The sequence below is a fragment of the Scardinius erythrophthalmus genome (genome assembly GCF_964197995.2).
Source record: "Scardinius erythrophthalmus genome assembly, chromosome: 18".
NCBI lineage: Eukaryota > Metazoa > Chordata > Actinopteri > Cypriniformes > Leuciscidae > Scardinius > Scardinius erythrophthalmus.
Genome location: NC_138238.1, coordinates 36,363,356 through 36,385,782, shown reverse-complemented (window position 1 = coordinate 36,385,782; position 22,427 = coordinate 36,363,356). Strand labels below are relative to the sequence as shown.

The following is a 22,427-nucleotide window of genomic DNA, read 5'->3' as shown; positions in this document are numbered from 1 at the left end:
AAATATTGGACCCTACTGAGAAAAAAAAAAAAAAAAAAAGCATACATTTTTTGGGAGAACCATCCCTTTAAATGATGTAAATAAATGCCCTGTGAAATTTTGGGAGTTATGTTAATCTTTAGATTAATAGCTCACATTCATTTCAAACTAATTTAATACATTATCATAAGATTCTATTTTCATAGTTTGGGAAACCCAGGTGAGGTAGGTATATAGAGAAATATACAGAGTGACAGACAATAGATGGACAGACAGTCAGAAGATAGATACAGCACCCAGACACACCACTGGACACAGAACATAGAGAAGAGAGCTGCCAGGATGCCTGAAGGGAAGCAAGATGCAAGCAGCTTGAGCACAAGCATTACCTCCTTTGTGGCGACTCGGCAGTGTCTGACATCCTGTGGCCGGAGGTCAGGGGTTGTGAGAGTGAGGGAATGAGGATTAGGGTTGTGGGGAGAGTGAGATGAGGTGAGCAGCACAACCAGAGGTGGTTATGAGAGTGGCGTGTGTGTAGGTGAGTGAATGTGAGAGTGGGAGAAAGAAGTAGTGAAGAGAGATGGCGGTGGTTGTGGAAGAAAAGTGAGGGGGAACACAAAAAAGCAGCCGTGAGTGGTGGGGAATAAGAGCTTCAGCTAAAGAATTGAAAATTAAAAGTTAAACAACAAAACGGCACCAGCACCAACAACGTTAATCTATCTCTCACCGACCATTGAGTTGACAAACAGAGAAAGATTTTCTCAGCAAGAGAAACAGGTAGAGAGTGAAAACAAAATGCAAACACCACACACAAAAAGGGTTAAGGTTCCAGAGAGAGACGCGTTAACCAAAAGCAGCTGGAGTAAGTGAAGTAAAGCACAGAGCAGCAGAATGCTAAAGCAGGCAAGCACAAGCTGAGCTAAAGGAAAAAACATACAGATACATGTTGGGTTTTTAGTATCATGGCCCGAACTCTTGTGATAAGCCGCTTTCCTTTAGGGGACCATTTGAGGGTCTGGGATTTCTGGTGTTACTTTGCTTGTGGGGACATTTGATTTCCTCATTGTTGGCAAAGCCTGAGCCACATACACTAGGTATGTTTACATGCACATATTTTCATCAATTTGAATGAACCCAATCCATTTTCAGATTCTGAAAGTTCTGTTCATACGAAGACAAAACTTATCCAATTCACATATTCATTTATGGTGCATTCGGAGCCTTCACTGACTAGTTTGTAAGATGTAAAATGCATGTAAATATATGCATCATGGCACTGCGCATGTGTGCAAAGAACTTCTAAATCCAATTGAGAAAATGTTCGGATTCAAGCGTTTACATGCTTACTTTTTTTCCGATTGATCAGATTATTTCAGGTCTACAATACTCCTTCCAATCCGTTCGAAATGTAATTTAGATTGAGCTCAACCGGATCGATTTTTCAGTCTGCTTGAACCATCAATCCAACTACTAACAGATTATTTGGTTGCATGTAAACGTAGCTACAGTCGTACCGATTTTGGCTCCTTTTTTCAGCAGGGCGACCACCACCGATGCGTTTCTGCAGCCGACGGCCCGGTCCAGAGGACGCATTCCACTGTAATCCACATGCTCTATCAAAGCCCCATGATCCACCAGGAATTGCACCTGAGACAGAAAAAGAGCACAAAAAGAAAAGAGACTCATCTACAGGAAACACTGTAGCATAATAGGTCAAAACAGCCAAAAGGGTGATGCCAGGTTTGGAGGATCTTCTTTGAATGCTTTGGGTGGAATTACTTTAAACTTTTCAAAGCAAGTCTATGAGGTTTTGGGAATTTTTAATAGTTCACTAAGGGAAAACCAATTAGTTATAATAGTACAGAGATTTGGCAACCAGAGTCAAAATAGACTGAAGAAATCGTGTGGTGAATGTAGTTTGAAAGAACTAGGAGGAAATTTTGGTCTCAGATTAAGTATTTTGAAAAATCTTAACCCAAAATTGTCAAGCCAACTGAAATATCGCTCACCACATCTGAGTCTCCATAGAAGGCGGCCAGATCGAGAGGCGTCCGTCCGTTTTTATCAGCATGGTCCGTCGCGGCACCTCTTTCCACCAAGCAACGAACCACAGACAGATGTCCTTTCAAACATGCCCAGCTGAGCGCAGTGAGACCCTCCTTATCTACAAGATCCATAGACGCACCTACAAATACACAAAAGACATGAGGTACAGTATATTTGACGCAAGCTTCATAAAACTGCCCCCTTGTGTCATAAAGGTGTATATCATGTACCCTGAGCCATTAGGAACTCCGCTGTGTCCAGGTGCCCTTCAGAGGCGGCCATCATGAGCGGAGTACGGCCTTGTTTATCAGCCAGGTTTACGTCTGCTCCGTGCAACACCAACAGATCCACAATCTGAAAGACAAACATGTAGACAAATCTTAAAAGGACAAAGCTGGAAAAAGAGTCTTTATAATTGAAAAGGACATGTGAAGGCCAAGTATGGAAACATACTCGGAGTTTATCCACTGCTTTTAACCCATCCAATTTAGTGCACACACATTAGGAGTAGTGAGTAGTGCACACACACACACTGCAAACTGTGAACACACACACCCGGAGCAGTGGACAGCCATTTTGCTGTGATGCCCAGGGAAAATCATATCAATTACCTGCCAGTGCCCTTGACGCACAGAGCTGAAGAGCGGCACCACCCCTCTCCGATTGGGCTGTGCCACAGCAGAGCCCTGCTCCAACAGCAGCCGGCAGACATCCAGCTTCCCTCGCCCCGCTGCTGCTGACAGTGCTGAGGAGAAGAGCAGGACAGAGCTGTCAATCATCAGCTACCTGTCTAGACAGTCAAATCACCTTTATTTATAGCGCTTTATACAATACAGAGTGTTTCAAAGCAGCTTTACGGTGATAATAGGAAAATTATGCATTTCGGATGTTGTTCAGCTGAAGTCAGTTCAGTGTTGATTCGGTTTCCGTTGAAAAGAAATTTCAATTATTAAATTAGTTCATTTCATCTATAAAGCAGTTCTGCCAAAAATGTCATCATCCAGCTCCAGCATCCAGTCAGACAGCATTTTAAAGCTCAAACAGAGCACATTATATGCATTCTTCACACAGCAAGCAAATGGCAATGCGATTGCAAGAGGAGAAGCAAGAGCAATGTTAAAAATGTTTCATTCAACATGCCTCACAAGTATTGCAGTACAAAGAAAGGGAAGGAGGTTTCATATAAGATTTTTAATAAGATCAAGTTTACAGTCATTTGGTTCAGCGCTTTAAAGTTTATCTTTAAAGTTAATTTCCACCAATCAGAGAATCAATATCACTACTCTCTCAAACTACTTATAATAATATAAATAATAAATATAAAAAGTTTCTATATACACAATCAACATCTTTAAATTCATAGATTTAATTAATGCTTTTTCGCAATGCTTCATGGGATTGTAGTTTTTTAAATCAATAAAGCTGTTAAAGGGATAGTTCACCCAAAAATGAAAATTCTGTCATTAATTACTCACCCTCATGTTGTTCCAACCCCGTAAGACTTTAGTTCATCTTCAGAACACAATTGAAGACCTTTTTGATGAAATCTGAGAGCTTTCTGTCCCTCATTTGGGTACAGCTATGCAACTACCACTTAGATGCTTTTAAAAGTTCATAAAGAGATCATAAAACTAATCCATTTGAATTGAGAGATTCCCGAACTTTTTGAAGCATTAAAGTGGTAGTTATGTGGCCTGTCAAGTTTCTCAAGTTTCATTCAAAATATCTTCAACTGTGTTCTACGAAAGTCTTGTGGGTTTGGAACGACATGAGGGAGAGTAATTACTGACAGAATTTTCAGTTTCGGGTGAACTATCCCCAGTCTTGTACCTTTGTCTTTTTTTCTGATAATCTTTTTTTGCTTCTAATCAAAGTTTGTAATGTTGTGATTCTTCCCATAACTGGTTTGGTTTGGTTCATGGCTTAGATCTCTTAAATGAAGACTTTTTAAAACTCTCTACGGCAAAAAATGAAAAGGAAAAATACTTCCCGAACCAAAGTAAAAAAAAAAAAAAAAGTGATTGATCTATGCAGTGCTCTAAATCAGCTACTTTAGAATCTCATGTCAATAAGCATGCCGCCTCAGTAGGCAGCTCACTATATTTTAGTATACAATTATTTAATAAATAGTGTAAGAGTGAAGCTTTACCTGTCTCACCCCACAGGGTATCAAAGCTGTTAATCTGGGCACGTTGAGTGTCCTCTTCATCCCTCTCAGGCAGGTCCAAGAGATAAGATACAATCTTAAAGACATAGACACAATTAGTAGCTATATGAGCAAGAAGCATGCTGGGAACAGTGAGACAGCAGCAGGGCATTACCTCAGTGTAACCCATGCTCGCTGCTGCTATAAGGGCCTGCTGTACTGCGAGGCTCTTGTTGAAGGACACCGGCTGTGCCGATGTCTGTTGCTCAGTCTGAGCGTCTGCTTGTGTCTGTTGTCCCGACTCTTCTGGAGTCTCGTCCTGCTCCTCCACCTTCTGCTCCGACTCCTGCGGTGTCTGCGCTGAATCCTCCTGTTGCTCAGGGCTGGACGGCTGTGATTCCAGAGGCGTGGCTTGAGTAGGAGAGGGCGTGGCTTCTGGTGGTGTGGGGGAGGGCGTGGCCTGTGTTGGGGAGGGCGTGTCTTGTGACTGTGTAGGGGATGGGGTCTGGAGGTGTGTTTGGCCCCAGTCGCTCTGAATGAGGAACTTCACCACCTCCAGGTGTCCCCTAAGAGCGGCGTGCACTAGTGCACACTGACCGTGCTTGTCCGAGTGGTCGAGCTATGGAGAGGACAAACACACACACAAATATTACTCAGCAAGGTGTGATGCGAACTGAGGACACGAAAGCCAAAATCGTAAGCTTATATCTGATTGACTGGCTTAATGAAATTTCCATGAATCATAGATGGATTTTTTATTAGCCCTACAGGCAGAAAAAGAGCGTTTACAAAGTTCTGTGGCACTAAAATGGAGAGGAACATCTAGTCCAGTCTCAGTGAGGGCATGGAGATGTTCGAGGGGGGGGGGGGGGGGGGGGGGGGGGTTGGGGGGGGGGGGGTTGTTTAAGGTGAGTTTACACCAAAGATTCACAACGAGATGAGCTAAAACTTGTAGCTTACTTGAAAAATAATATGGTTTGCAACATTCTAACACCGTCAGTGCATCTGAAATCTATATAGTATGAATATGGGTAGAATGAATGTTATCTGGATGTACTACATCCGCCATGTTGTTACTGTCACGTGACCTACCAGCGTCAGTTGCATTGCTTCACTGTCATTCACAAATCCTCTCCCGTGGCCTCATGGGATAGTAAAGTGTCCATTTAAAGCTACAATATGTAACTTTTTTCGCCACTAGGGGTCGCTAACCTCTTACAATAACAAAGGCGTAGGTTGATGACGCGTAAACGGAATTATGGATCTTGTCGTCATGCTGATGGATCTAATAATGTTTATGGATGAGTGAATACATTGATGTTTTTAACATGACTGTAGTGTGAAGCAGGGTGCGATTGCTAATGAGAGACAGATATCAGCGCCACACGCGAATCCCGCGGATATAAAGGAATAAGGACAATTAATTTTACTGAACTACAAGCAAGTGCTGAATTACTACTCAACCAGGCCAGTTTATTAGACAAATTAAACTTGTGAGGTAACGCAGCGCTGTTTCACTTGGTCTAACAGTAAACTACTGTATCACACTAAACTGCATTTGAGTGTGTTGAATGTTATTCTATGAGTTAGTTTGTTGGCTATATGAGACTAGCAGTAAGCTAGATCAACATTAGAATTACATGCAAATCATATTCTAACATTTTATCATGTTGAACTATGTAATATTGATTAGTTTTATGTACATTTGCTCACCTGTCTAATAAAGTACAAGCAAGTCGAAGTTGGTCGCGGATTAGGTTAGGGTTATTGGATATTTTACTGCAAAAATCGTACATATTTCTCACAATCTTTAAGAAGTAGGTCATGGTGGTACTTTTTTTTACCAATTTTTTTTTTTTTTTTTCCTGAATACAATGTATGTTGCTGTACTGTTTTTCACATACAATATAGTAGGGAAGTATTAAATCTCAGATGCAGTGTATAGACTGGATGCAAACATTCCAAATCCATTGTCCTGAGTGCATCAGAAACAGAACAAGCCATCCGTTTACTTGTGTTTACTCTGTCGCTCATGTCTGCTGTTGACAGGCTATAAAACCTTCTAGTTTACAACAAAGCGATTAGTTGAAACGGTGTATCGTTTCCATAGCGATGACTCATTACTTCAGTGTTCCCATCAGCTTTCTGTTGCGCAGCTGTCAGACGTCCAGTGAAAGCGACTTAGTGTCTAGCATCCAGGCACACAATTAAAACAAACCAGACATTACAGATAAATCCATCAGTTTTTGGAATAATTAATGAGAATGAGTCTTGTTTGCTGATTGGCTGCTGTTTGTGATAAGCTACTCAATTAAAGTTTGAATGTCAAATTTCTAATTGTCAAATTTTCTGTTGCACTTATAAATATAATTGCTATTCACATGGCTTCCAACCGTCCAGTCTAATCAAATGTGTTACTTGGCATTAATAATGATAATAATAATAATAATACTTATTATTATTATTATTGTTACTTAATCATATAGGTGTAACAAAAACAATTCTGCTGATAATATAATTTGAAATTACATTTTTAAATCTACAGTATATTCAATTAGAAAAGTGCAAAAGAGAAGCATTTTGGACTAACATCACCGTAAGTAGCTTCAGTGCAGTTAGTCATGTTTGATTGTAGCTTATTGGTAACTATCATTTTAAATGGGCAGCTTCTAGGGGTGTAACGAAAGTTACAGTTCAGTGCATACAGTCAGACGACAAATACAGTCAGTCACAGGCGATCCACACTCCAGAAGGGGGCGCACTCGGTAATGCAATACTGTTTGCTAACCACCACAACAGGAAAAATAGCAGAGGACGAAGAGACGATCTACGCACCAACCCAAAACAAGAGTTCAAGTGCTTGCTAGTAGTCTATATGCTTAGTTTTGATTCATTTTTGTGACGCGCTCCACAAACTTCACGGAAAGGAAACCGGGATGGCAGAAAGCAGCATCATGTTTGTTTTCTTTATTTTACAAAAGCACAATATTTTGTTTTCATTGTGAGTGTACACAAATAAAAATATAGTTTATTTTTAAGACTAAAAATTATAGTCTTACTCTTATCTGTATGACCACAAATGATGGAGTATTTTAAGTTGTTTCCGCTGTTATAATGAGACAAAATCATTTGGAATTGTGACCTATGCACATTCTGTTTCCTGCTAAGTGCGTAATACACTAAAGGAGGCTGTAACGTACTGTAGCAACTAGCCTACCTCAGGGGACTAAATGCCGCTAGCTGGAACAAACTGTAATTTGCACTACAGTCAGTTCAAAATACATGAAAAGAAACCTAGCATTGGGGATTTGTTGCTTTTTCCTGTTGTGACCCCAAATACTGAGGTACATACCGAACAGTGACTTCTGTGTACCGTTAGACCCCTATTAGCTTGACTAGCTATAGTATCAGCAGGCTACAAGGTTTTTAACATATCAAATCATATCAAACAAAATCATACTCAAAAGTATAAATTGTCGTAAAAAAGTATAAATCTCGCACCTTTGCTTTCCTCTTGCAGAGGGCGGTAACTATCCCCAGGTGTCCAGCGGCGGCCGCGTATCCCAGAGGAGTGAGGCCGCTCTCAGATGCCGAGTCCACACTGGCACCATATTCCAGCAGCAGGTTCACCATGTCAGCGTAGCCCAGGTGAGCGTGCACACACAGCACCGGAGCGTTGTTCAAAACCTCCGTACGATAGTTCACATTAGCACCGCCCAACATCAGCAGCCGCGACACCTAAGGAAAAATTCAAGTGCCCATATTATGCTCAATTATAATTCGTTCTGTGAGTTCCAAGAATACATTTAAATGATTTAAAGTAAAAAAAATAATAACACTTTACAATATTGTCTCATTAGTTAAGATTAGTTAACTACTTTAGTTAACATGAATTAAGAATGAACAAGACTTGTACAGCATTTATTAATCTAAATTATGTTGATTTCAACATTTACTAAAATCAAAAGTTGTTTGGTTAACATTAGTTAATGCACTGTGAACAAACAGTGAACGACTGTATATTTATTAACTAATATAAACAAAGATTAATAAATACTGTAACAAATGTTTTGTTCATTGTTAATTTATGTTAATTAATACATTAACTAATGTTAACTTTTGAAACCTTGTTGTAAAATGTTACCAAAAACACATTATTTCCCTCATACTACATTCATTTCTGTAGCACTTCTTTTCACCCCTAGCTTGAAACGCTCAGTTTTAGGTCCTGTCTCTTGAAAGCCCGCCTTCCCGAAACGCCAAGTCTGCTCTGATTGGTCAGCTGACCCAGTCTGTTGTGACTGGTCAAATGCTTAGAGCTAGCCTGGGAAAACCCAGACTACTTCCGGCGAATTTTAATTCTCTCTTCAGGATAGTCTGGAGAAGAGCCCATTCAAACTCATTACTGTGCCGCTGAAATCGCGGCACCAATCAGAAACGTTTGGGGAGGGATTTACATGCAACGCATTCTCATCCTAGGGCGTCATAATACTGACGCTTTTGAAATTTCTTTAATATCCGACGCAAAGGGCACCCTTTAGCGTCAACATGTGACGCCGGTTGCCGCCGTGAAACATCACTCGTTTGAATCATAGACAGTATATAAACGAATCAATTATCGCGTCTGTTTTGAGCGATTTAAACTTACCGTTTTCGTTAAAACCGGAGCAAAGAACAACACTCGAAGCATACGTCATCCCCTTCATCGATCTGATTGGTTTTAAGACTATACAATTGCGCCCAGATGAATTTGAGCTACGTCAGTTGGTGACGCCCCTTTGGAAATGTTTTGTATACATAGCTTCCAGTTTCAGCTCACAAGGCTTCATGAACAGCTGTAAGTAATATTATATCTATGGTAGTCTTGCGCAGCCAGATCTTCAGACTGAAGGCAGAAGACTCTATAGCAGACTTCATTGGCCAAAGAACAACCAAGAGGCCATCCGACTGACATGTAAAGCAAACCATCACAGTTTAGTTTTTTCTTCAGCATCATGTTTAGGGGCATGAAAATGTAAAGCCAATGTCCCTACAATAACAGACCGGCGTGTAAAACTCTTGGACCTATTTCAATGCTGTCAATGCTGTGATCTTCTCGCCTGGTCCTACCAGACTCTCGTACATTTCATTTGTACAGAGAGTCTGGCCACTCTCCATTGACAAGCGTTAACTTCCTTGAAGGCGGGTACTCTGTTGAAGTTTAAAACTATTGGATCTGCCCAGAGCCACTCTGGATCTGCCATAACCAATCGCTAACGTGTGGTCGTGACGTAACCCTACAACTCAAACTAGCGCACGACCTCAACGTCATCGTTCTCAGCCACTCCCTCTGTTTGCTGATTGGACCGGTAAAAATTTGGCCGGAGAAAACCCACGAATATACCGCAAACCCAGACGGAGTACTGAAGGAAAATGAAAATTGAGCGGAAGTACATAGGAGGGCGGAGTGATCTTCACACACTTTTGAAAATCCAGCATTTAGTTGATACTGATAAGTGCTTGTTGTCAAAGTTGTAAACCTGACGGCTTTCTTCTACAATGAGGGGGTTTGTCGTCACGATGGCTTTGTTTACAGGTGGACTGGTAAAGAACGCGACACACTGGTCTCACGGAAATCCTGTAGATTTCAACCAATCAGATGAAGACTACGAAACTCCTGTTTCCAATTTTGTGTGCCTTACGCATCAGACGTTCAGCCAAAGGTCCATGAGCTGAAACTATATTTATGGTAACTGTGGTGTCAGTATTGGTTGGAAGTCGCGAAAAAAACCAGCGTCTCCTCAACATAGCGAAATCACTTACCCAAACGTTCTCTGAGTAAGCGATCAATGTGTAAATGTGTAACATGGTAACATAGCTAAGTCCCGGAAATAATTACAGGACTACAAACGAGGCGTTTCTTTTGGAGAGATTCACTCCCTTTGTAACTTTGCAGATCATTTACAGCTACAGTATATACACACACTGACTAAAGGAAATGTAAAATAAAAAAAGCATAAAAGGTGCCCTTTAAAGTAAACAGTAAATCCATAATGTTGGTTTTAGAGTAAGAAACAAACGTAAGATCTGTAAAGTGGAGCGGTACCTTTATGTTAGGTGTGTAGAGGTTTCTGAGTGATGAAAGCGCTGTAGACAAACTCTCTGTACTGTATGACACCCACAGCCCTTGCAAGATGGATGAAGAAACCCCGACCTTCTTACTCAGGCCCTACAGTATGAGACAATAATGGGACAAAAAGCCTTAATGCATGAAAGCATTAGCTGTAAAATATGAGCATCATGGTGATCTATTATTACATCCTTGCTTAACACTCTTACCTTGAATATGTGTGCTTTCAGTATATGGTGACCCAGTTCAATTGTCTGCTGTCTATTTAGTTTGTTTTCTTGTCTGGAGAACCAGAAAGCCAGAAGAGTATGGCCATTCCTTAAAAAAAACCAAACGTGTAAGAAACATAAAAAAAACTTCAAGCTACAGTTAGTCTCATAGATCAACCTTTTCCACTGATATAAATGTTGTTAGAAGACGTACATGTTGCGTCTGATTATTATTCTCACACTTTGATTTAGGTGAACATCTTAAAGGCCCGGTTTCACAGACAGGGTTTAGATTAAGCCAGGATTAGGCCTTAGTTCAGGTAGGACATTTAAGTGGCTTTTATAAACGTTCCTTAGAAAAAGACATTGCTGGTGTGAAAATTTGCGACAAAACAATGGCACTGACATATTTTAAGATCTATCAGTGCAAGTTGCTTTCAGGTAAATAGCTCAATAATGCATTTTAGTCTGGGACTAGACTTAAGCCTTGTCTGTGAAACCAAGGGAAAATAATCTTAAATTCAGTTTGCTTTAATTTAAGGCCATAGAAAGTTTTAAATGGTATAACGTGTATATTGTTGGCTCTGTAACAAATTGCTTTTGAACCACTTCAAAACCAGCAAACCAGAAGGCTGTTAGGTAAGTTTGTGCATTTATTGCCAAAGCCAATTTTTACTCGAATTCGGTATTTGAAGTAACTTTTGTCAGACCTGGGATCGCAGAGGAACTTGGTCTTCTCTCCCTCCTCCCGCCATATGAGCCATTCTCTAAAGGAAGGGTGTATGAACATGCGCGTTCCATCCCGTCTCTTCACCAGGAACACCGACAGGTTCTCCAGCCTCTGCTGGAAGTCTTCCCAGTCCAGCGTGCCCTTCACAGAGCTGGCGTTGATGGCCTGGTAGATCTGCTCATCGGTCAGTGGGTGCAGGGAAGCCAGGGTCACGTTGAGCAACGGAAGAGCCCTTTCGAAGGACGACTGCGTTGGGAAGCGCATGTTACACTGCAGAAGGTACACTTCGGCTAGACTGACCGGGACCACCTTGTAGTTGGAGCTTTTGAGCACCAGGTAGCCACGTTCGATCAGGTCAAAGGTGAGCTTCAGGTAAAGAAAAGAGCCCTGGCTGAGGGCCTTGAGGTGGGAACTGAGCTTGCCGAAGCTGGTGTTGTCCATCTTGCCGTTGAGGGAGATGTTGTTCTGGATCTCTGCACTGCTGTGGATGCGGTGGAGGATGTAGCCCTGGAGATCGTGGTCGATGGCGTCGTTTTCCTCCAGGGCGTCCAGAGAGATTTGGTGGAAAGGGAGAGGTTTGGTGATTTCCTGGAAGGAAGAGGTGAGAGCTCAATAACTTTCAAAAATCATGCTTGTATTAGATTTTGTAGCTGCTTTTTGGTGTGTTGAGCTCAGGCAACATGCACAATGAAATAGTAATGCTATAGGAATAGTAAACACAAAAATTTTAATTATTCACCCTCATGTCGTTCCAAACCCATAAGACTTTGGTCGAAACATAAATGTTAAAAGATAAAAAATATATATTTTTAATGAAACCTGAGAGGTTTCTGTCCCTCCATTGAAAGTCCAGATAACCAAAACTTATATGATCCATGTGATTCGAGCGGTTTAATCCAAGCCTTATGAAAAGATACGACTGCTTTCTAAGATGAATAGATTTAATGTAGGTGTTTATTCTCAGAAACACACATACATAGAGCGATTCACGCATGGTAAACACAGAAGCTTATGCACGTGTCAAAAACGTGTGTTGAACTACTCAATTCATAATGCATTTTTATAAAGCTTTTCACCTTAAAGTTTTGGATAATTGGACTTTCAATGAAGGGACAGAGACCTCTCAGGTTAAAATATCTTAAATTTGGTTTTGAAGATTAACCTTATCATAGTCATATAGGTTTGGATTGATATGAGGGTGAAAAATGAGGATAGGATCTTTATTTCTAGGCAAAATTAAAATTTTTAAAACTAGTTAGTTTCCAAAATACGTTAAAACTATAAAAATCGATTTATTTATTGATTCAATATTCCTATCATACACAGGTACAACAACAACAAACATGTTTGAAGGATTTACAAGCAGAACAATAAACCAATGACGCAAAAAAAAAAAAAAACAAAAAAAAAAAAAAAACGAAGAAACCATTTATACCAGTAATTTTGAAATTATCAAATTTCAAAAGTTTCTAAATATGTCCATGTCATCATAACAGGGTCAGAAATCAACAGGGTTTGGGACAAAAATTCACAGAAATGGGCATTCAAAATTTAGGGCAAAAAATGCACCCATAACAAATTTATAACATCTCATTTACACTACCGTTCAAAAGTTTAAATTCAGTCAGGACCAATATCGCGGATAGACGGATCAGGTGAGAGTCAGCTGATGCGAGCTTGACTAATGTGACCTGCCAGAACTGACGCTACGCTTGATGATTAGTTCTTTTTTTAAAGAAATTAATTATTCTGCAAGGATGCATTAAATTGATCAAAAGTGACAGTAAAGACATTTACATTGTCACAAACATAAATGCTGTACTTTTGATCTTTCTATTCAACAAAGGATCCTTGAAAATAGAATTAATCACGGTTTCCACAAAAATATTACACAGCACAACTGTTTTCAACATTGATAATAATTATCAATATTTCTTGAGCATCAAATCATCATATTAGAATGATTTCTGAAGGATCATGTGACACTGAAGACTGGAGTAATGATGCTGAAAATTCAGCTTTGATCACAGGAATAAATTACATTTTACTATATATTGCAATACAAAACAGTTATTTTAAACTGTAATAATATTTCACAATAGAGTTTCTTTCAAAAACATTACAAAAAACTTACTGACCCCAAACATTTTGAACAGTGGTGTATTTTTTAATATTCTATTTTTAGTCTAGGTATACATATTATCCCCATATATATGAGATTTAATTATTCAGATACCTAAATTGTATTCTGCATGTACAGATGACACACTATATTATTTCACAATTAGGAAAATATTCTCTCATAAAGTTGTGCATCAATTCCAGAGGGCAAATATTGTAAAAATTCCCAGTGTTTACCTGCAGCGAGGTCCTGACAGTCACCACCAGTTTGAGCCAGACTGGAAACTTGTTGATGGTCTTACAGAGGAAAGACACAATCGTGTCTCCATAGTCCGGTTTGTGGAACTCAGCCTCATTCAGACCATCAATGAGGATGATGAGGTCTTCGTCCGGAGTGATCTTCCTCTCTGAGAAAAACAACATACACACTTTAACACACATTTTGCATCATTTTACATTCAAGATACAATTACAAACACAAACTCTTGTGGAATCTGGTCATGCGTTTGTTTCAGGGTTATTATAGTTAATTGAAACTAAAATTAAAACGTAAAAATGTAAGGTAACACTTTACAATAAGGTTTCATTATTAACTAACATGAACTAACAATGAGCATTTGATACTCTATTTGTTAATCTTTGTTAACTTAGTTAATATAATTACAGCTGTTAATTGTTTGTTCATAGTTCCCTAGTGAAAATGTATTAACCATTAACATATTCACTGACATATCGCTTGAGACTAACTGATATAAATATCATAATTAAACTTAAGTACTTCTTTATTGCACAGTGCACATTTCTTGATATTAAGACTAAATGTGTTTTAATATCACTGTTAGTAAGGATAGTAAGATCTCTGTATAATTTAAAGTGTACCTAAAGTATACTTGCAATAGTTCCACTTTAGCACAACCAAATGCACTTAAGTATATCTTTAGTTGGACTTCAGCACTATTTCTGGAAAACTAAAGTACATGAAGTACAAAATTAGTTTCAATTTAGGTAGTAATTTAGTAAATTAGTTAAGTATACCAATTTAGTATACCAAATGTACAATATTTATAGGGTATATGATAGGGTATTTACATTAAGTACATAAATATGTAAATGTATTTGTAGTATACCTAGCATAAAATAAATATATTTCAAATACATTTTAGTATATTTATTTTTCACTAGGGTTTACAGTGCATTAACTAATGTTAACAAATACGACTTTTGATTATATTAATGTATTAGTAAATGTTGAAATGAAGTAAGATGAATAAATGCTGTAGAAGTACAGTTCATTATTAGTTCATGTTAACTAATGTAGGTAACTAATGTAAACTAATGAAACCTTATTGTAAAGTGGAACCAAAATGAAATTCATTTTTGTTGCTTGAAATAAAGTACAAGTGAACTGAAATAAAATAAAATATAAATTTAAACTTGCCATTTAGTTTAACTTGATGTACTAAAATAACAAACTAAAACTTAATATAGACCTGACAAAAGGCAGCACAATTACTACAACTTTAACTAAAACTAAAAAAATAAATTCAAAATATTACTAAAAACTAAAAGTATCTGAATACTATTGTGTCTATTATGACTATGCCTCGTCAAATTGCAAGTCACTTTGTATGCATGAATGTAATGAGCACATGCCTTTATAAAGAGCCTCCAGAGGTTCGAGCACCCCTCGTCTGAAGGCAGTGGGGGGGTCCTGGACGCAGGAGCGCAGACTGAGCATGCTCTGTATGTGTGGCTCTTTCAACAGCAGCTCTCTGTACGCGGCGAGTTGTGGCGAACGACACAGCAGTGCCGCCACGTTGTGCACAAACTCCGGCACCAGGCAGGTGTAAGCGTTATCAGCCTGACAGTAGTGATACGCCACCACCTGCAGGGGGCAGCAAAGACAAGAGCAGGTGAGAGGGGCCGGAGCGCAAGCTGATCTAGGGACAGTCTGCTATAATTACAAAACAATTATAAAATGTTACTAATAATATCTCTGTTTTAGATGATGATGTGGAACAACAGTACTCAAATGAAGAGCAGGAGAACAATACGCTGCTGCTGTAGTGCATCTTTATTCGTCCCCTGAGAGGAATGAGTGCTGAACTTTTTCTCCCTCAATCTGGAACGAGGCCCTGACGAGCCTTTTATCAGGAGTTTCAGTGGGACGCCCATCTTTGAGGCAAGTGCCTATAATTGGTTCCATTAAAGCAGTAATTATTTAAATTCGCTGCTTTACTTGATTTGAAGGGCAAAAAACTTGAGGATTACACAGCATTTTCTGAGGTAGAGATAGTAAAAAAAGATTACGCCACCAAAAAGTATATAATCCACATTCTTTTCTAAAGTAACACTGTCCAACAATGGTTCACAGATTCACAGAGACGCAGCGTTTCTTTTGAGCTCATTAGCTTTGTGATGATGGGTATCACAAATTTAAAATCTGCTATGACCTAACCTAACATCCGATGATAAAACTAAGTTGAACTGCATTGTATTTGGCATTCAAGAGCAACATGATGATCAGTTTACTGATTAGATCTAATAGTTTCCAGTGAGAGGGAACTATCTTTCCTAGTGAGGCTCTGTTTACTCCTGGTATTAAGATGTGTTTTGATCGATCGGATCACAAGTGGACGAGGCAGACACATTCCCGTTTAAACCTGGTTTTTTAATCCGTCTCTTTTATCCACTTTCAACCACTTCTGTCCTGATTTCTTTGAGGGGAGGGACTATGTGTGGGTAAATGTATGGTTTTTTTTTAGATCTTATGATCTAATGGACAAAAAAAGCTCATACAATTTACATATTCACACGCCTGGAGACGACAGAAAATCACACAGAGAACATCAGCTTTAGTTTCTGTTCTGACAGCCACAAGACCAGCCGAACGCTGTGAGTGTGTGTTAGAAATCAGGAATGGAGAGAGAACATTGAGCTTGGTACATTTTTCACGTCTCCAAACTAAACTTGGGTCTCCAGCCAAAGTTTAAATCCCGTCTGGCTAGTGCGCTTCCCATAATGTTTATGCATTAGGTCAATAAGTGGAGAGTAGACGGTCTTTTGTGGCTGTTCGAACACATCTGACGACTACGAAAGCAATCCAGTCGAATGGGTTTTCAACTATCTCTGGAATTGGTCGAAAATGGACAAGCTCAAAACGTTTTAAACCCCGTTTACACCTGTATTTAGCATCGTCCACTTGTGATCTGATCGATCAAAACGCATCTTTATACCAGGTGTGAACAGGGCCTAAGAGTTAAACTATGTGTGGATATTTACATGTCTCTAGTTCTCTTGACCAGGTGCTGCTTAAACCATTTGAGTTTCAATTATTCTTTAGGGACAAGCATTGCTAAATCTCTGTATTGTCTTTAGATACTTTGGTTAAGTGGTCACTTCTGAGGCTGTGTGTAAGGTCAACACTTTTAAGGACTGCCTACTGAATGCCTATAAAATACAATGTATCACTGCCTTAGACTTGATGACAGCAGCACATTCTCAATGAACAATCCTGCTGATACACCGAGTCTCCGGGCCTTCGCTTCGGCGTTTCTTACAGCAACAATGATCTGTTTTATGGTGTGTTTCAGACTAATCTATTTCGGAGTAGCTAAATACTACATGAAACATTACATATTGATGGGAAAATTGTATTACAATGATTTTAATTGCGAAACTTTTGCGCTTGCACGAGAAACCTTGTGATCAATCAAAGAATGCAAAGTTTCTCAAGGGAACGCAAAGCTTTTATGAGTAAATGCAAAGTTTTCTGAGCAAACGCAAAGTTTCTCAAGGGAACACAAAAGCATTGTTTACAAACGTAAACGCTTTCCGAATAAATGCAAAGTTTCTTGGGGGAATGCAAAAGTTTTGCAAGCAGTGTATTATATAATAATAACAGCAAAAATATTTCATTTTTTTTTTATCTTAGTCTGAATGGTCAAATCCAAGCATTTTTTAATTAATGCAACTCGAATGTAATAGCATGCTAATATAAACATAACACAAATAATATATTATAGATCAAGAGGTTATGTTTTAACCTAAAAAAAAGATTTTTTTAAAAAGTAAAGCATATTATACTATGCAATTTACAGATTATATACATGTGCTCTAAAAAAATGTTTGCATGCCAATCAGAAATGCTCCATCTGTCAATCATCACATTGGTTGGCTGACAAGTACAGGAGGGCGGGGTTTTGGAAAGAGGGCGTGTCACTGAAGTTCACAAAACTGCTGACATCTCTTATTGCACCTTTAAGGATTGTAGAATCTTTCTAGAACATATTTTCCAGACATATTTATTGCACCTGAACTTGGAAGCATCAGTAGAAAAAAGATATAAATCATCACTGCATTGTGTTTTAACTGAGAATAAAGCTACAGTGTTCAAAGGAAATCAGCACAATGTAGTGACACCATCGCAGCTCTGATTTCACCTTCATCTGTCCTGGTGTTCATTATTCAACACTTCTGAAATAAGCGTGAAGCAGACAGAGCAGGAGCCCAGAGCTGCTCATTACTCAGCAGAACTTACAGAGAGATGCAGATAATTACTCTGACTAAGCCGGACTAGATGCCTATGGCACTTCTGAGGGCTCAAGAGTTTCATGCTTACTGCATTTGAGTATATATATATATATATCATCAGCCAATGTTTTGCAAAAACAGGCAGTTATGACACCACCATTTTAGATATTCACAATTCTCTATTCCAATTTTGATACCACAGCTAAAACTTACGTAGACGTAACCGTAGTTTTCAGATAGAAACACTGAGTTAAGTAATCAAATGTAAAATAACACTGGGTAGTCTTTACTGTATAAATTAAAACGATTAATCCTTATTAAAAGTTACAAAAGTTATTCAGTAAAGAGCAGTGAATGATTTTCTTTGTAGTTTGTCGTTTGATTAACATTAAATACACAGACAGCATCAGAAATATTAGGCTGCTGTCACTTTAAGACTTAAAGCATGGATCCAATACACTGATACTGATACACATCTTTCTCTACTGTTTACGTTCACATAAGACATAACCGACTATGCTTTACCGCAGACACAAGAATTTATTTTTTATTTTTAGTGAAGTGGTCCGTTCAAGCGCAAGAAGATGTGAAACAAAGCTCAATTCAGTATTCTTTGGATGTTTGCGCACACAAAACATTCCACACAGCGCGTAATGAATTGAGTTCCCTTTTGTTTCTTCTTGAGCATAAATATTTAAATGACCAAGACTAGGGCCAATCTCATTTCTCTGTCTTACCCCTCCCCCTTCCCCTACCCCTTTGTCTGCGTCTTCCCCTTGCCCTTCGATACCGAGTGAAGGAGGGTAGGGGGAAGAACGTTTCTCTAAGAAATGAGACACCACTCGATTACCGTTTGCGTCATATTCCCTTTCTAGCTGGCTGCTGCTACGTCAACAGAGGCGATACGCGTTGACATAAACAAACGAAGATGCCGTCGTCTCGGGTTGTGATATCGATTGCCTGGTCTCCCTTTATCTTTGCACGCTTGTGTGCCATCAGTCAAAGACATTGTTTCATTGTATTTAACGGCGGCGCCGGTGACACCATAAGCAAAACATTAGCAAACGGCAAATAGCGCATAGCTGCTAGCTAGCGGTTAACTAGTGATTCAAAACAAAAACATTACAATTAAAACCGCTTGAACGTTTTATTAAAGGTATCATAAAACACGAGTGTCATTAAACTGCTGAAAATACATACATTTGTGCGACTCACTTCTGAGAAATTCCTACCCCTCTCTTTCAAGTGTGGTCCTCCGCAGACTTCGTTTCAAGGGCTATATAGCCCTACGCCTTGGCCCTAGCCCTTAGTCAAAATGAGAATTGGGACACCACTTCCCCTCACATGAACGCGCAAAACCGAGGGGAATGGGTAAGAGTAAGGGGTAATGCCGAGTTCAGACTGCACGATTTTCAAAAGAGTCGGGTCACTGTTCTTTTCACACTGCATGACTATGCAGGGTAAGATTAAGTTGCTGGTGTGTTCACACTGCACGATGCATCGGCGACAGGAGGTTTCACACTGCATGATTTTCAGGAGGAAGAATCGCCGACAACTCCTGTCTGGCCCGCAAACTACGTTTCGCAACCAAACACACGCGAGAAGTGATAAGGAAATAACGTAAAATCCCGCGTGCGTAAGACCGCAGCTCTCGCGCGAGACTGAAATTGTTATTAAAAATGATAGCCTGCAAGAAGCTTGCGATCCAAATTGTCTGTGCACTGATTTGCAGCGAAAAGGAGAAAAAGAAAAACATTATGCGTGAGGAAATGGCTGGGAAGACAAGGGGAGCAAGGACTGTGTGTTCTGCAAAGAGAGTTTGGGGTAAATAAATAATGTTGCAATGTGTTGCTGTTGCTGCTGGTCAAGCAAATGTTTGTGCTTTGTTTCTGTTTGATATAATTGTAAATATATCTATTAAAATACTGATATTGTGGTCTATAACTCCTCCACGAACTCCCCGCTGCTCTGTATCTTGCTCTCTCATTGGCTGTCGGTCATCGCCGATGTAGTTTTCAGTCAGAACACTTTCACACAGCAGGATTTTGAATCGCCGACAGGTCCAGATATTTAGCATGCCAAATATCTCACGGGCGTCGGCGACTCGTCGGTGATTCTCTCAGATCGCGTCTTTGCTCATTCACACTGCGTGATTGTCACTCGCGTGAACGAGCACCGATTTGCCTGTGATTTCGGGCATTTGTCGGCGATTTCTCAAAACCTGTCGGCGAGCCAAAATCGGGGCTAAAATCATGCAGTCTGAACTCGGCATAAGACAGAGAAATGAGACGCAGCCTTACACTCTTATGACAATGTTCTGAGCATCATTCACGTCTGTTATGTTCTATGTTCTCAAGACATTGGATTGTTAGAATTCATAAAAATGTAACCGTAGATGACACCGTTTCACATACTCGCCAACACCATTTTTTACTCGCTTTTGGCGCTTGGCGTGTGTTAATATTAGGCCCTGATATATGGAGAGAGAATTGTGTCTTTATTACATGCGAGAAAATAAATGATCTGAGAGAAAAAAAAAAGTTTGAGAGGAAAAGTTATCACACTGATAGCAAAAAAGCATTTTCTGAGAGAAAAAATAATATTTGAGAGAAAAAGTTTTCATACCAATAGCAAAAAATAATAATATTTGAGACTAAAAGAAGTTTTGAAAGAAAGTATTTTCTCATAGAACATAAAAAAATATAAATTTGATTTTTTTTTTATTATTTCTGAGAAAAAAAAATCTCTCTCAAAATACTTTGAAAAAAACTCTCAAATATATATATTTTGCTATCAGTGTGAAAACATTTTCTCTAAAAAAAAAGTGTTTCTCTCAAAACGCTTTTCTTTGCTCTCGATGCAATTTCTTGCTCTCGTGTCAGGATTCTGCTTTGACTGTGAGAATTGTGTCATGGGCGGGGCCACGATCCTATTGGCCAGTCGGGTGAGCATCGTCTTGTCTTGGGAGTCGAACTGAATCATTGTACCATTGTTCGGTTCACCGGCATAGATGCCGCCTCTGCCTTAGTTGAGCACAGACACTCCAATGTTTGGGTAAGATGATTCACAGTGATAATATGCCTGGTTCAGATTACAAGATTTTTGTGTCTGTTACGATAGTCACGGTGTCAGATTACACGATTTTGAAAATCTTAAAATCTTGTCATGTCGTGGATGGACAAGAAATATGTCAGACTACACGTTGCTTTCCGACCAGTCACCGCGAGCCGTCTCACGCACACATTCACTCGCACATACACGCACTCACTCACTCACATACACACACTCACATACACACACACACATGTCTGGTTTACTATCTTTGTGAGGACATTCCATAGGCGTAATGGTTTTTATACTGCACAAGCTGTATATTCTAAACGTCACCTACTGACCTCTTGACTGAGCTCAAAGAACACTAACTTCAAAGCTGCATTGTTTGCAGTGCAGGAAAGTAGAGTATATTGTAAATGTATTACAAATGTATTGTTAATGGTTATGGTTATTTGTGATTTAATAGCCTACTTATTCAAAACAAATGGCTAGAGCGATCCTGTCGCTGATATTCATTGCAGAGTAATTTCACTTTTAATGATGGCTCATTAAAGTTTAATAGTGGACAAGTGCAAGGTTTCTGAAATTAATAAACATAAAATGCTCCTCTTTGAACTTTCTATTTATCTAAGAATCCTGAAAAAAATTGATCACGGTTTCTACAAAAAGACTGTTTTCAACATCAATACTGTTAAGAAATGTTTCTCGAGCAGCAAATTAGCATATTAGCATGATTTCTGAAGGATCATGTGACATGAGAAAACAGTTATTTTAAATTGCAATAATACTTCACAATATTACTGTTTTTACTGTATGTTTGATGGTGAGCATGCACGAGTGTGGTGCGACTCCTGTTCAGTTCACACCTCAATGCATATCGCAGAGCCCTCTGTTACGGCACCATTTAGGGGATTGCTGATCAAGGTGGGTTAAAACGTAACCCACAATGTTTTTACCTCCTAAGGTCTTGCCCATGCTGAAATGAAAATGGAGTCACTCATGCACTCTCACCAAGGCTGCATTTTCTATTCAGTTTTTGATGTGCACTGTTGCCGCAGCTCTGCATTATAATTCAGTTTGACGTGCACTATTGTGGACTCTAGAGAAAGGATTTAAAAAAGCAAGAACAACAAACACCAGAAACAGCCCCTCAAGCCCCACAAACTCCAAAAGAGCATTTAATGCGGTGTGATGGACTAACAGGGAAAGCCACGGTCATTTAGATCCAGTGGCACACAGGCCTGGTGTTCTGAATGCTTCGAGAGATCTACACAAGGCAAATCAAACCACAGGCGGAGGAGATGATGGAAAAATGAGATATCATGACAGCCAGAGAGAGGATCAACCGTATTAGAATACTAATTTACTCACACAAATGTTTTAAAAGAACTTAAACCATACAGAAGGAAGGAAAGTGAGAGTCGATTATTAATGCATTGACTTAACTAGATCCAGTAGCATGGCAAGGAAATTGCTTTCTGCCTGAATAAATATTTGATG

The 22,427-nt window shown here is 39.3% G+C and overlaps 1 protein-coding gene across 1 annotated transcript in view; it reads right to left on the bottom strand.

Moving 5' to 3' along the window:
• Positions 1-22,427, bottom strand: part of tanc2b (tetratricopeptide repeat, ankyrin repeat and coiled-coil containing 2b) — a 199,182-nt gene that overhangs the window by 3,890 nt on the left and 172,865 nt on the right. Inside the window, exons 10-22 of the mRNA XM_081393547.1 lie at positions 14,994-15,225; positions 13,578-13,747; positions 11,200-11,807; positions 10,490-10,598; positions 10,257-10,379; positions 7,673-7,909; positions 4,347-4,790; positions 4,175-4,268; positions 2,637-2,770; positions 2,256-2,379; positions 1,989-2,164; positions 1,494-1,626; positions 369-401 (exon numbers count right to left, since the gene is read on the bottom strand). Of these exons, the coding sequence (XP_081249673.1) occupies positions 369-401; positions 1,494-1,626; positions 1,989-2,164; positions 2,256-2,379; positions 2,637-2,770; positions 4,175-4,268; positions 4,347-4,790; positions 7,673-7,909; positions 10,257-10,379; positions 10,490-10,598; positions 11,200-11,807; positions 13,578-13,747; positions 14,994-15,225 (2,617 nt within the window). The remainder of the gene's footprint in view (positions 1-368; positions 402-1,493; positions 1,627-1,988; positions 2,165-2,255; positions 2,380-2,636; positions 2,771-4,174; positions 4,269-4,346; positions 4,791-7,672; positions 7,910-10,256; positions 10,380-10,489; positions 10,599-11,199; positions 11,808-13,577; positions 13,748-14,993; positions 15,226-22,427) is intronic.